We start from the raw sequence: 15,134 nt of genomic DNA, 5'->3' as shown, positions 1-15,134 counted from the left end.
CTAACCTACTTTGTTTTCTGGATGGCAACCTATTTTTTATCGGATATACACAGTGGGCACATGCAGAGTGCCTGACTGATTTCTTCCTATATAGCTGTTCTAATGATTTTGAGGCCTTTTGATTCTGGAGGTTTCTTCCTCATTTCCATCAAACCAGATACATTCTGCAAGAAGTTATTGATGCGATCTGTAGTCGTTAATCTCAGCTGTGCAAGTGTTGGACTGTGTGATTGAACTTCTCAGACCAAAGAATTGGAAGGAACCCCAGGGGCACCCTAGTCCAACCTCTGCAAAACAGGAACCAGAACTAAAAGTTTCCTGACAGATGACTATCCAACCTCTGCCCCAAAACCTCCACCAACTTTTGAGGGAGTCCATTCCACTCTTCAGCAGCTGTCACTGACAAGATAGTGCAGAGTTTCAAAATTTTAAGTGATCTGGAACTCTTTCATTTCCAACTGGTTTGTTTTTGACAGCTGTTTATTTTTTTTTACAGAAACATGTTGCTTGTCGTTAATGAGCTCAGACTTCCTTGTCTTTCATGTTGTGTTGCACGTGCTGAGTTAAATTGGCAGAGAAGTTGAGACGCTGAAACACTTTTGGCTAATTGGAATGAGGCGTCTCCATCTTCATGGGGCAGGGATAACCCTTTAAACTTCAGGCACAGAATGCTGTTGCAGGAGCGCAACCCTGTTTTTCAGACCTCGGCATTACACACCTTGTGCCAACATAACCTGGATGAATCTGTATGATGATCAGTGGGCTGCACTCTTTGGAGCTCAGCCATGTCACCTCTTATCAGCACAAGGCTCAGAGGAAGAGGAACCTGGGAGAAGGGAGGGCATGAGAGGTTTCCTTGCATCTTACTTTATAAGCTGGGGAGGTAACAGAGCTCTGAGGTGCTATAGCTGCCTCCCAAGCACCTCTGGCCAGGAAGGCGGCTCAGCCGATGACTTGCTCTTCCTAGAAGACAGAATCTATTTGTGCCAGTAACAATCGTAGGCTGAGTGGCCCAGAAGTAAATATTGATGGCCTAGTTTCCATTTTTGTTGCATGATTGAAAACAGTTATTAATAGCAAACGCAAAATCATTATGGTATGTGTGCTTGGTTCGTGGAATGAGTGAGTTATGTAGCTTTCCCATTTGAAGTTCTGTAGGAATTTTCCTGACAGCATCTCTGTTTCTTTTCAGATCTAAGAACTGGAGCTTTGAGAAACTAGCCAACCCACCTAAAAAAGAAAATGAGGAAACACCGGCATTTGCCTTTAGCAACCATCTTTTGTCTTTTACTCTCAGGCTACCATAATGCTGATGCCCAGCAGCAAGGAGCTGGTAAGTTGCCATTATCTTTAGGTAACTTGCTTTTTGATGTCTTGAAGTTGGCAGAGAGTGAGGACATGTATTTTGGGCCCTAACAAATATTTGTTCAAATCAGTTGTACCAACTGCAGCTTCATATCCCTGAAACTCTGTTGCGTTTCCATAAACACATTCATTGCAGTGATCCCATGACAGAGACTGGGGACAGATCTTTGTGAATTAAGTAATTGCTCCTGTATAACCTCTTTTCCCCTTACCTTTGCTTACTGGTAGAAATAGTGGGCTGATTTGGATATAACAAGCTTAATTTTCAAAACAAGCCTTAGGCTTGTGAGCTCTCTCCTCCTCCAGCACAGCCATGCAGAGCTCAGAAAAATTTGCCTCTGTTTTAGTTTAGTCACCGCTTGCCATGACAAACTGTAGTTCATTTTAACTATGGTTGGTAGAAACAAGCCAACTTCAAACCGTAGTTTATGAACTTCTTTTGTTTTCACTGACTGAAATGGAAGGGGAAGGAGGAGCGTGTCATCTTGAGGCTTGCCAAGGTTCACTGTGTTAAACTATGGTTTAAAGTTACATCCAAACATGGCCAGTGTCTCTCTTGGTATACATACGTAGCACAGGAAAAATATGGATACTGTTGGCCATGGAAGTCTTCCACCTTCCACCCTCATTCTCATTATTATAATGCAATTCCCACCCCCTTTCAAAAGTGATCAAAAATTAGTCTGAGACCAGTTTTTTTAATGTTCTAATGTGCTAAGTAGTATTACAGAATATCTGAGGGCTATTGCACAGGGGTGATTGTAGTAAGTCTTTATACCATTCTTTTTTTCTACCAATTATTGGCATGCAATTCCAGTGAGCTTTTAAAACCCCAGAATTCTTTCCTGCCGTGGATCAAAATTCCAGTTGGAAAATAATGTCCACATTTCCCTGATGCTGCCAGCCTTTGCTGTCCCCCAAAGCCCTCTGTGCCAGACCCCAGCCCACCAGACACTATCCCTGCTTCCCATTATGCAGAAGGGGCTTTCCCTGGGTGGGCAGGGGGTGGAGAGGCACAATGCTAGCTTTCTGGCAGCAGGGTCACTGCTGCTCACTTGGAGGAGGTGGGAGGGAAAGTGCAGAGGTTGGCACAGGTTGGGTGCACTGGCAAATGGACTCCAGTGGTGGACCCACCCTGCGCTGACCTCCCAGCCACTGTCCTTCTCCCTCCCTTGGCAAGCAGCAGGAATCCTGTTGCCAGGAAACCAGTGTTGTGACCCCCACCCGACCCTTCTCCAGTGATTTGTTTTCTGCCATTACTTGCTTGTCATTGCTTACTTGTCAGGTGGCGGTTGGCAGCTGCTTTCCCCCTCATTTCCTCCCTCTGCCCTACTGATTAGTCCAATGCCAAGGCAGAATTCCCAGGTGATTGTGGTAGAGGTAGTTCTCCCAAGGATTCTTGCAGCCTAAGCAACCTGGTGATGGAAGCAGAGGCAGTGTGGGAGGAAAACACAGCTCCTGTTCCCACTGTCTCTTCATAGGCATGTAAAGGGAAGAAGGAGGTCTTTGGGTCTTTGGTTTTTTTAAAAACTGATAGCAGGTTCGCAAGGCACTTCCTAAGTCTTCAGATAAACTCAGGAAAATGGTTCAAATGTTTCATTTTTTTCTGTAAGAAGCATGCAAATAATTTCAAGGACTGACATTTTAAATCAGTACAAAAAAATCTACCCATTACTAGTGTAGTGTGATAATTTTCAGCATTGTGCTAACGTAGCATGTGGGGTGGACTTCTCTATAGCTCTAGTTATTTGCTGATTCAGCCAGTGTTACAATAAGGCAAGTGGAATAACTTCAATTCCCACAAATGCGGCCAACAAAATCAACAGTCAAACTGCCACTGTATTCTTCACTGACCTATTCAGGAGCTGCTACCATTGGATCAACAGGTTTTGAGTATGACTTATAATGACGCATGAACGCATTGGGGTGTTTGCTCGTCCTGCTTAGGTAATCCCATATCTAGAGAATATTCCTTTGGAAGAAGTTTCTGTAGCAAGAAACAGCCATAAGTTTACGAGGAATAAAATTATATATTCAGCGTACCATATATTCAACAAGAGCAAGCTGATCTGTTGGAATGAGCTTCCCTCCCCCCTTCCTCCTGGCCCAGTTTGTTGGGTTTATGGGTTCATAAGGTCTGTACTCCTGCCAATTATGCCAAGCGGGGTATATGGCTATAGAACAAGACTCCCCTCTCCTGGCCTGTGGCCTCTAGAAAATCATAAATCCATGTGTTTTTTTTAAAGATGTGAAAATCGGTGCTGCTGCTGATATAATATTTCTAGTGGATTCTTCTTGGAGCATTGGAAAGGAGCATTTCCAACTTGTTCGGGAGTTTCTGTATGATGTTGTAAAACAATTAGATGTGGGTGGAAACGATTTTCGGTTTGGTCTGGTCCAGTTCAGCGGAAACCCACACACAGAATTCCAGTTAAACACATACCATACTGTACAAGATGTCCTCTCCCATATTTCACACATGCCTTATATGGGGGGAGGAACCAAGACCGGAGAAGGACTAGAGTTTCTAATTCGGAACCACCTTTCTAAAGCTGCTGGAAGCAGGGTGAGCGATGGCGCCCCCCAGGTTATTATAGTGTTAACGGATGGACGATCCCAAGATGATGTGGCTCTGCCGTCATCTGTTCTTAAATCTGCCGATGTAAACATGTTTGCCATTGGAGTGCAGGACGCAGTGGAAGGGGAATTAAAGGAAATAGCAAGCGAACCCCTTGATATGCACTTGTTCAACCTAGAGAACTTTACTGCTCTCCACGGCATTGTGGGAGACTTAGTTGCAAGTATTCGCTCATCTATGACTCCAGAAATGGCTGGAGCAAAAGGAGTGATTAAAGACATCACAGGTAACGCTGTTCTGCTGCGATATTGCAATACTTGTACTCAAGGGAGGTGTTGCAATTGGTGCTCTTCCCATCATTTTAGACATTTGGATGTGTGGACCAAGGGCCTTTCCCGGCAACAGCAACCACAGGAATCAAATTAAAAAGATGGGAGGAAGAAATAACAAAATAGTGAAGTTCTGCTGCAGATCTCCCTGCATGCACCCTGCGCGAGGGATTCCGTGCTTGAGTGCTATGCTCAGGGAGTGCCTAACCTCTAATAAATGTTTACAGTTATGAGTTATATAAAGTATTTAAAAATTTTACAGAGTGTCATGTAGATGGGTGGAATGTTGCTTATCTCACTACAGAAAGTGATAAGTAACTCAAGGGAGTGCTGGAAAAAATTCTCAGCACACTGAGGGGCTGTGTTAGCGCAAGATGCCTGGTCCCTCTGCTTTTCAGCTGCTGAGTAACAAAAGCCAGAATTGTCTGGAAAGGCCCTAAGTTGCACATCTGAGGGGTTAAAAACAAAGGCTGCTCAATTTGGCATATTTTTTGCTATAGGCTCTAAAGCAGAATCACATACAAATGAAGTCCAAAGTGCTTCCTTATCCTGTGGTCATTAGTAAAGTACATTTAAATGTGACATAGAAGATTATTATCGTAACCACATTTTGTGAGGGAGGCTGCTGCAGCCGAGATAATGGTGTGTTCAAGAACACCTGAACCACAGTGAATGAAGATCTGTCAAGACTCTTATCAGCACACCTTAGCTTACATTTACTGCAGATACAGAACTAGAAGTAAATGAATGTTGCTTGCGAAACTTAAGCTCCCCTCGCCACTCCATAGCTGTCAACGTTCCCCTTTTTTTAAGGGAAATTCCCTTATTCCGAATAGGATTCCTCGCAAGAAAAGGGAAAAGTTGACAGCTATGCTCCACTGTTGTGCCTTCCTAGAGCTACACTTTATGTGAAAAAAGTATCTATGTGCCCAAGGGCTTTCCCAAGATCAGGTGGCCTCCTTCCTGTTCTCAGGTAATATACGGGCTTGAAATGGTGGGCAAAGAGCTCCCTTATGGTTTTCTTATTTGCAATAGTTTACCCAGGAAGTGGGCCTTGGCCATGGCAGTGGGAGCATGTCGTTGGTCAAGCCCAGTTTCCTTGATGGCCACCTGGAGATTCCCCTTTACCTGTTCATCTTTCCAGGTGCTGTGGCAGCTGCCATCTACCTCTGCCCCCTCCCCAAGTCCTTTTCTCCCATCCCTTTTGTAGAACCCCTCCCCTACTGCTCACCACGAGAGGTAGGGGAGGGGCTGTATAAAAGGGATGAAGCACACCTGGCAAGTCTAATCAAGGAAACTCCTGCGATGAAAGAGAGAGAAATGGAAGTCAGGCAAAGTGGAAGATTTCCTCTTACTTCATATCTTCCTGTTCCTCATTAAATGGAAGGAAACGGGAGCGAAATGATTTTTTAAAGGGAACCCTGAATGTGAAAAACTATTGAGTTTAATATGATAGAACGATTCTCTCGCATTGTGGACTTCTCAGACCTTTGTTTTTATACCCTGGGATGCATGAAAGGAGAAATGGATGTTTTGAATGTTGCAGGTTGACAGCAATATGCAGGTTATAACACTCATCTTGTCCTGTCTGATTAACTCCATTATGTGCTCCATCATCCGCCATTGCATTGCTGCATGATACACAGGCAAACAGATGTTTCTCTCATTTTTCTGCAAATCTTATGGGGCAATATTCAGATTCATTGAGGTCACTGATGAGCTGGCCATTTAGATATCAGAATGAATTTTTAATGTTTTTAAGTAAAATTTTAAAAAGCATATCAGAAACCTATGGTAACCTTTGTTGCCAGAAACGACTTTAAAGGAATTGGAACTGATTCCCATCACTGGCTTTAAAGGAATTGGAACTGATTCCCAGATTTTGATGTGAAGAATCACCATGCAAAAAAGGTCAATTCAAGGCAATATATCTTCATAACGTCCTTTAGAGAACTTGAGCATGCAGGAGGCAGAGAGATGTGAAACACATATTGTAGGATCTTCCGTTTACCTCTTATCTGAGCAGAAGCTCTGATTTAGCCCTCACATCACCACGAGATTCTTGGTTCATCTTTATGCAGTGGTATATATGAGTTCATAGTCTGGCAGAGCCCAGCATGGAGAGCTGGCTTGTGAAAATATATATTGCAAATGGCATATGAGTTAAACAGTGCTTCAAGGTAACTGCGCACATGGGTTATTCCAGTTATACACAGAATGTATATAACTATATACAGTACAGGGTGTTTTATTCAAAAATATTACTATAGTTGCCGGCATCCAAAAGTAATTTTCTTTTTCTAGCAATGGACATATAATTGGCTTAATAAGCTTATGTATATCAAAGCATAACATGATATTTAATCAATTACAAATACTTTTTTACCTGAGATAGAATGTGAAACCCAACAGGTGCTTTTTACAGCCTCCACATATTAAATGTCATGATGATATGTTCCCAAAGTTGTATTAAAGGACAGATTTTGGTCATGCTGGGAATGAATTACTTGACCAGTTCAGAGTTCACTTTTGTCATTGTCCTGTTACATATTTTACTGCATCATGGTTAATGACTAAGTCACTGCTTCCTTTCTAAGCCAACAATCCTTTGCTTAGTTGTGTAACAAAGCATGCTTTAATTTGCCCTCCACCACCAGCCTAATCCTTCATTGTGTACTTCAGTATAATGGTATTTCAGTGGTGACAAATTATCCAGCTGTTATGTATACTTCCTCCCTATTTCTTCAAGATCAGCAGTATTTCAGTTTATGGGACCTTCAGGTCATGTAGTAAATACCAGCACACTAGGTTTTTGTGGCCGACAAAGAGTGTGATAGTTAAAATGGCAAAACAGAAAACTTTAAGCATTCCAGAATGTTCAGTATATTTATTCATCACAGATGTATCCTGTCCCTTCCTCAGGAGACAGAGGGATAGAGTTATGGAAGATCAAGTTACAAGTGAGGTTGTTCAGGATCAGCTATCGTGACTTGCTTAAAGTTTTGGGCCAAAATCTCAGTGGTCTGAGTCCATCGTTCTCTCCACTGGTAGCATAAACTGTGAGATAGTCACTGTAAAAGAGCAAATGCTGGCCAAATTTGATCTAAATATGCTTTAAACATAATGTAATACCAGAGTTTGGTGGCTTTTCCTCTAATCATCTTGATGAATTTAAATATTCATGAAATACTGTCGTCAGTTCAGCCTCAGTTTTGACCATTTTATAGTGATGCACTAAATTTTGCTGTGAGCAGAGGACGCTTGTCTATTGTGTGAAGCTAAATATGATCCACATTCAGCTGCTTGTGGATAAAAGAACCAGAACAGTTGCTGTTCCAGATCAACAGTTTTACAAGAAAACTCCACATATGGAGACTGACGTGTTAAGACACAGTGATTTTGATCAGATTCCCAAACACTCAGATTAGTTTAGGACAGATTATAGCAAGCCATGGGTGACTTCACCTGACTAATGACTATGGTAATTAATCTGTGATAATTAATGGTAATTATGGTAATTAATCTGTGATCCAGTGCCAGCTTACCTCCCACTGAGATGTTCCACGTAATTATACATTTCTTATATCCAAAACAGCTGATCATTCAGGAAGAATTCTCATATATAAGGTTGGATAATTGTGTTATGACTGGCTTCATCACCTTGTTTTAACATGATTCTGCATTACTTGATTGAATATCCAGTAGACATATGGTACGTGAAGAATAAAAGCAGAAATGTCTTCATTAGAAATGCAATTTTGAACAATATTCCTATAAATCATGTCTACAAGCATATTTATATAGGTTTTCTTTCTATTCCTTAGAGGAAAAAAGGGATATAAATAAATAAAATAAATAAATAATTTTAGTGTTTATATCATTAGTAAACATGTAGACATACCTTAAATATAAAGAACAAATATATGGTCAATATACTGTGATACTTATTTGATCTTTGAAAACATTGCCTTATATCCTGGTCAATTCTTGATTGGAATTGTTAAACGCATTTGAACATTTTTTTTTTTTTTTAATATACACAATTCCCTTCTTTCCAGGATTTCTCTAAGCTCTAAAGTTGTTTTATAATTTATCATTAGATTAACATTTTAACCATTTTACTTGTACTTTGTAGCCTGTAAGGTTTTCCCTCTTATTGCAAGGATTTCTGCCTACCAAAGGGGACTTCCTTGCTCTCTCATCTCCCTGGTTATTTGTTGGCCAAATGCGCCTGGAAGCACAGCCTGAGAAGGTGTTGTGCATGGGCCAGGTCACAGAAGATAGCGACTATAAAGGCCACATGCCTTAAGCATGAGGGTGATGTTGTATAGCACAACCTCATGTATCAGTGTGCACAAAGAGGTGGGAGTCATCTGCCCACAAATGCAAAACGTAATAAACTATACAATGAAAATATGTCACTCCCCAGCCCTCAAGTAGACCTATGTGAAAATTCTTTCAGGTACAATGTTCTTATGCAATTAATAGATATGATCTGGTCATTCATATTCAATCAGAATGCAGAACTAGCAGGCAATTTGATCTTGGCCACCTTGTGTTTTGTTCCTCCATATTCGTGTTTCTTGCTGGTTTCCGAAGAAACATGTCAGAACAACTTGCATGGAACCACTTTGTTTAATGCTTTCACCTGTTGCATTTCTCTCTCTTTTTTTTAAGCACAAGAATCCGCTGACATTATTTTCCTTATTGACGGATCAAACAACATCGGCGCTGGCGCTATCGCAGCCATTCGTGATTTCCTTGCAAATTTTATTGAAAAACTCACAGTTGGAGATGAGCACATACGCATTGGGGTAGTGACGTATAGTGATCAACCCAGAACTGCATTCTTCTTGAACAGCTACACCCAGAAAGCTGACATTTTAAATGCAGTGAAGGCGCTTAGCCTGCCGGGTGGCGAGGAAGCGAATATCGGGGAAGCTCTTGAGCATGTGGTGCAAAACCACTTCACCCGGTCAGGAGGCAGCAGGATAGAGGAGGGTGTCCCCCAGATCTTAGTGCTGATAAGCGGCAGTGAGTCTAGCGATGACCTTAGAGAGGGGATTTTGGCCATAAAGAAAGCGAGTATATTCTCATTTAGCATTGGGGTCGAGAATGCTGACAATGTAGAGCTTCAGCAAATTGCTACTGATGGAGGCTTCGTGTATACTGCCCTGGACACAAGTAACCTTGGCGAACTTCAAGATCTCTTACTGCCAAACATTGTTGGAGTGGCCCAGAGGCTCATTTTGTTAGATGGCCCAACCATGCTTACAGAAGGTATGTATTTTTTTATTTTAATGAACCATTGTATTGCATTCAGTTATTTATACTCATTTATGGGCGCTTATTAACAGCCCTCTTAATTGCCTGAGGAGTCAGAGTGCATCATGGCTTTACATAGGCTTCTGTAGCAAATTCATATAGGACTTTGAAAATATATATCTACATACAGTGGTACCTCGGGTTATGAACTTAACTCGTCCCGGAAGTTCGTTCTTAACCGAAACCATTCTTAACCTGAGGCGTGCTTTCGCTAATGGGGCCTCCTGCTGCTGCCATGCCACCGGTGCACAATTTTCATTCTCAACCTGGGGCAAAGTTCTCAACCCAAAGTACTACTTCCGGGTTGGCGGAGTTTGTAAAACGAAGTGTTTGAAACCCAAAGCGTTTGTAACCCGAGGTACCACTGTATATAAAATGCACAAGTGCAGATGGAACAATTGCCGCTGTGGTCAAGTGTGGCTGGGGGATGGGAAAGAGGCAAGATCTCTGAGCCCCACTGCTGACCTACAAGATCTTTGGCACTGGAGAACAGAATCCTTATGGTGCCCCTTCCATGGTAAAACTTGGGTGCATGATGGAAATAACCAACACTGTGCAGTTTTAATGGCACCCTCAGGCCTTACTTTTTAATGTTATTGATTGCTAAAGGGATATTCAAATGAAGTTTGCTCTATTTGTAAGAATTAGAAATTCTGCATGGTGGGTGGGGCTGTTAGTGCTTTACTTTAATAATCTCAGTGTCTGAGTCAAACGATGGGGGTGGAGACACTCCTTCAGGTGTACTGGGCCGAGGCCATTTAGGGCTTTAAAGGTCAGCACCAACACTTTGAATTGTGCTCAGAAATGTACTGGGACCCAATGTAGGTCTCTCAGGACTGGTGTTATATGGTCTCAGTGGCCACTCTCAGTCACCAGTCTAGCTGCCGGATTCTGGATTAATTGTAGTTTCCGGGTAACCTTCAAAGGTAGCCCCACATAGAGCGCATGGTAGTAGTCCAAGCAGGAGATAACCAGAGCATGTACCACTCTAGCGAGACAGTCCACGGGCAGGTAGGGTCTCAGTCTGCATACCAGATGGAGCTGCCCTGGACACAGAATTGACCTGTGAGTCCAACTGTAAGTCCAAAATGACTCCCAGGCTGCGCACCTGCTCCTTCAGGGGCACAGTTGCCCCATTCAGGACCAGGGAGTCTCCCATACCCACCCACCCCGTCCCTCCAAAACAGTACTTCTGTCTTGTCAGGATTCAACCTCAATCTGTTAGCCACCATCCATCCTCCAACCGCCTCAAGACAGTCACACTGCCTTCACTGGTTCTGATTTAAAAGAGAGGTAGAGTTGGGTATGATTCAAAGAGGGTCTCTGCACATGACTCAAAGGCAAAGGGTAGGCTATGACAAGCCAACCACTCTACACCATACACAGTAGAATAATTAATAGAATAATGAATACTTTGTTGCATAGTAGCTCTTTGAACAACAGTTTAGATGTCCCCAGACCTCGTCTTACAAAGTATTCCTTCCTCATGAAAAACGAGTCTTCAGGTGTTTTTCCTAAAATACACATAACCTCACTTTCCTCCAACCCAAGAGCTATCAGTTGTCCCAAGTGCCCAATTACATCTACTGGGGACAGGCAATTTTGTTGTTCGTGTCTCTGCCCCGGCATTCCTTCCCATCTCACAACCACAAAGTGCTCTTGAGAACAGTGTGGCGCAAGTGTTGCTTCTCCTACAACCCCTGCAAAGAAGCGCCAGGTAGACCCTTTCACTGCACTTCTTTCAGCACCTGCCAAAAACAATTTTGTTAAAGCAAGCCTACTCAGAGCTGGATAGCTCAGCTGGTTAGAGCCTGGTGCTGATAATTCCTGCACTGCAGCGGGTTAGGCTGCATGATCTTCAAGGTCCCTTCCAACAATGCAGACATATTTTATTTATTTTTATTTATTGAATTTATATAATGTGTACATATATTTTAATCTGTCGTTTTTGTCTGCAATGTGTATTTTTAGTCTGTTAATTCTGGAGATGGGAAGGTCTGGAAAAAAACTGGGAAAATTGGGGGAAAAAACTGGTTTTTTCCTGGGTTTTTTCCAAAGCCGTTTCCCCCCAGAAAAATTGTAAAAAAAATCAAAACCCAATTTGATATAGTTTGAATATTCCACACACTTCCTTGCCCACCCCCCAAAAAAAACGGCTTTGGATTTTTTTTTTTAAAAAAAACCTGCCCCCCCCCACCAATTTTTCCAGTTTTTTTTCCAGGCTTTCCCATCTCTAGATTCCTTAAAAGTGTGGAACAAACATTATGTGGCACTTAGAAAAGTGTCAGTTCTGCAAATCACAGTGGTCAAGCGTATTTGAGATGAGATTTCAGTTGAAAAAAAATTGCTGGTTTTGTATATTGATGGACTAGATTATTGTAATTCAAGGATCAATTCATCAGAACTTTCTAGAATAAGTTTTTTAAAGTATAGTTTAGTATAATTTACAATGCCTTTGCAACGTAGAGATAATTTCAGATACAAACTGGAATTACAAATTTACCCCCAAAGAATAATTAATCTATTCTGCTTCCGTATAGAATATGAGTGAGTCTTTTAGCGAAATTATATAAACCATCAGGACAAAGCAGAGGAAGCTAGTAATATGCAGTGGAAGTTAAAATGCATAGTTCCGTCAGGTGTGGAAAGTCTGCAGGTGTTGAATGAGCTGAAGCTGATTTTTTTAAAAAGGAAAGAAAAAGATCTCCAGTAACAAACTCTGGGCATCCAGAGAAAGATATGGATCCAGGAGACCCCTCAGCCCAAAGCTGTGAGCTTGATTTTACAAGGGGAGTGAAACCCCATCTAGAACGATACCATTCACCTGATCTAGACTGCTAGTACCGTACTCTAGCAACATCCCTTCTGTCTTGTCTGGATTCAGTTTAATCCAGTTTAATTCCTCTGCCTGCCTGAGATTGGACAATGGAAACAAGAGGTAGAGATCAGTGTTGTCTACATGTTGATTGGACTTCAGCCCAGAGTTCCATGATAAGTGGCAAGGAGGAACTTGGGTAGACCATCATGCTGAGATAGCCGCCTTCAGACTCAATATTTCTTTGTATACGGCACAATTTGTTTTCACACATTTAGGGAACATGCATAGATCCTTCCTAGGCTCTTAAACTGAAAAGTAAACTGACAGAAAGATTATGGTCTCTTTCTCACAAAGATGGTAAACCTAAAGACGGCCCACTTTGGGCTGCAGGTGAGGAGTCACATGGCAGAACTTTCCTGCATATACATGGAACATGGGATTCTAACATGATCAGTGTAGAGCATATTCTTTCCATGCAGAAGGTCCCAGATTAAACAACAAAGTAAGCCTAGGAAGGATGCCTGTTTGAAACCATTGCTGTATAGATACTGGCTGTATAAGGCATCTTCTTAAGGTTTTGCAGGAATGTGTTTTTTCTATTTTGCTGTGTCAAGGAAATTGTTCCTTTGCAAGAATGCCTGAAAACTGAATTTTCTACCTCACAGAAAACTAGTATTACTAAAACAGTGCAAAGGCGCAAATGATTTTCCACTACTTTGGTCCTCTAAGCACACTAGTTATAATCCTGCAAGCTCTTCTATGTGGAACATAGGTTTATATTGCAGTCTTTCTCTGTGTCTGCAGTGAACACTAGTCATAGGACTAATCACCTGAAATTCACAGGTATAATATGTGTTTGCTGTAGATTCACAGTGCAAGTTGCCATTAGGTGCCCTGTAATGGTATTTAATCGGTCCCAGCTGCTGCCAACCTAGCAGTTCGAAAGCATGTCAAAGTGCAAGTAGATTAACAAGTACCATTCCGGCGGGAAGATAAATGGCGTTTCCATGTGATGCTCTTTACATAATGTTGGTATTTAATGGTATTTACACAATGTTGTTAGTGAAGACCCTGAGCAAACTTTAAATCCTGAATTGTCACTTGATATTACAACCTTGATCATATCACAGTGAGTACTTCTTCCCTGCTCTAATTAATATTACATTAGGCATAGTGTCACATAACTTGCTAAAACTGTATTTTGAGCTCCTTGTGAACTAGCAGTTTTCTGCTAGTTACCAGTCATTTTCCAGGAATTCGGATTGAAAGCCTTTGTGATAATAAAACTATGGAGGGAAAATAGAGCTGACCCATATGTGGGTAATTAATAAAATAATCAGCTGAGCACTTAGATTCAAAACATGGAGCTTTACATCTCTCCAGTGGGGGAGAGCCCCCAGCAGCATTAAAAACAGAATAAAGCAGCGGTATAGCATGGAATATAGGTTATTAAACCCTTTTGCATATCCCGTTTAGTGTTAGCCTTCAGAGCCCCCCCCCCCCCCCCGGCTGTGCATCAGCAGAACAAAGAAATTAGAGTCCCTTACCTGTTTAAGAGTGTTTAATGATCAGAGCAAAAGAACAACGCAGCCATTCTCTGAATAAAGGTGCTTCACTCCCCCACCCCCTCCCCAAGTTATCTTCATCACTTCCCCCTTCTTGCAACCTGATCTCACAGCCACTGAGCCTTCTGCATAACAACCTTATCAGCTCTCCTTGCCCTTGGAGATAAAGGCTGAACACTTTCTAGTGAAGGGGAGTCCGTTATCTCTCTCTCTTCCTGTTCTGCTTCTCCTAGCTGTTCCCCACTCAGCTCTGCCCAGCTGTTGTTTTCTGAACTATGTCCCTCTGCAAGCCAGTTCTCTAAATCTATGCTACTCCACTGTTCCTGGGCAGCTTCAGGATCCAGGTCAGGAGCAGGAAGAGGGGAAGGTTCCCACCATTCCTCATCAGAGCTGTAATCCTCAGGCTGGTCTCTGACATTTAGTCTGCTTTAAAGCTCTCCCCCCCACCCCCACCCCTGCAATGAATGGACCATGCACTCTTAAGTAAATTTAAGATGTTTTGCTTACTAAATCCAAAGGTCTAGTTCATGCATTATTCCATGCAGCAGCAAGGAGAACACTCTTCTGGGCAAAATATGGCATATAGTTTCAAACACGTGGTCTGAACTTGGAGCAAGTTTAGTCATGTCCATCCTGGTCAGTTATATAGCGAGAAATGAAGTGAGAGAAAGGCAGAGAAGAACCTTCACTTCCTCCGTCACAGAGAAGAGGGGTTGTGACCTATCTTTGTCTAGGAACAGAACTCTCTGGTCTTATACGGTACACTTTTTTTTCTTCCCCAAACATTTTGACCCCGCAACTGGTCTAAAGTGAATTAGGGTGTATTTCAAGCCTGAGTTCAAGCTACCCTGCCCTGTTGTTCACAGCTCCAGAATTACTACTGACTTAATTGGACTTTGATTAATTATGTCTTTTTGTATATTGTATGGTACTGAACCACACACACACACACACACACACACACACACACACGTAGTATACCCCCCCTACTAGCTTTCTCCCTATTGAGTGCTGAGTTCATTTTGCTTTGTAGGAGTAGTAAAGTCTTTACCACATTCATTTTAGGAGACAGATTAATTCCATTTAAAAAATAAGAAGCATGGACATGGAAAGATCAAAGAAATAACTTTTATTTATTTTATTTTTTAAAAAGT

The 15,134-nt window shown here is 42.0% G+C and overlaps 1 protein-coding gene and 1 long non-coding RNA gene across 14 annotated transcripts in view; one reads left to right on the top strand and one right to left on the bottom strand.

Moving 5' to 3' along the window:
- COL6A3 (collagen type VI alpha 3 chain) overlaps positions 1-15,134 on the top strand; it is a 103,118-nt gene that overhangs the window by 21,067 nt on the left and 66,917 nt on the right. For 10 of the 13 annotated variants that reach the window (XM_083702482.1, XM_083702491.1, XM_083702493.1 and 7 more), the window contains exons 2-4: positions 1,193-1,333; positions 3,612-4,229; positions 8,950-9,552. In XM_083702482.1, the coding sequence (XP_083558608.1) occupies positions 1,243-1,333; positions 3,612-4,229; positions 8,950-9,552 (1,312 nt within the window). In that variant the 5' untranslated portion in view covers positions 1,193-1,242. The remainder of the gene's footprint in view (positions 1-1,192; positions 1,334-3,611; positions 4,230-8,949; positions 9,553-15,134) is intronic. The other 3 variants (XM_083702485.1, XM_083702483.1, XM_083702484.1) reach the window with 2 other exon arrangements.
- LOC310833824 lies at positions 2,594-14,924 on the bottom strand. The gene is made up of 3 exons (XR_014558948.1): positions 13,963-14,924; positions 7,818-7,949; positions 2,594-2,780 (listed from the first exon to the last, which is right to left on the bottom strand). It is a non-coding gene; the product is annotated as an uncharacterized lncRNA (long non-coding RNA).

This window comes from Podarcis gaigeae, assembly GCF_964106915.1.
Source record: "Podarcis gaigeae genome assembly, chromosome: 1".
NCBI lineage: Eukaryota > Metazoa > Chordata > Lepidosauria > Squamata > Lacertidae > Podarcis > Podarcis gaigeae.
Note: the sequence above shows the minus strand (reverse complement) of the source record. Positions and strands in the feature narration are given on the sequence as shown.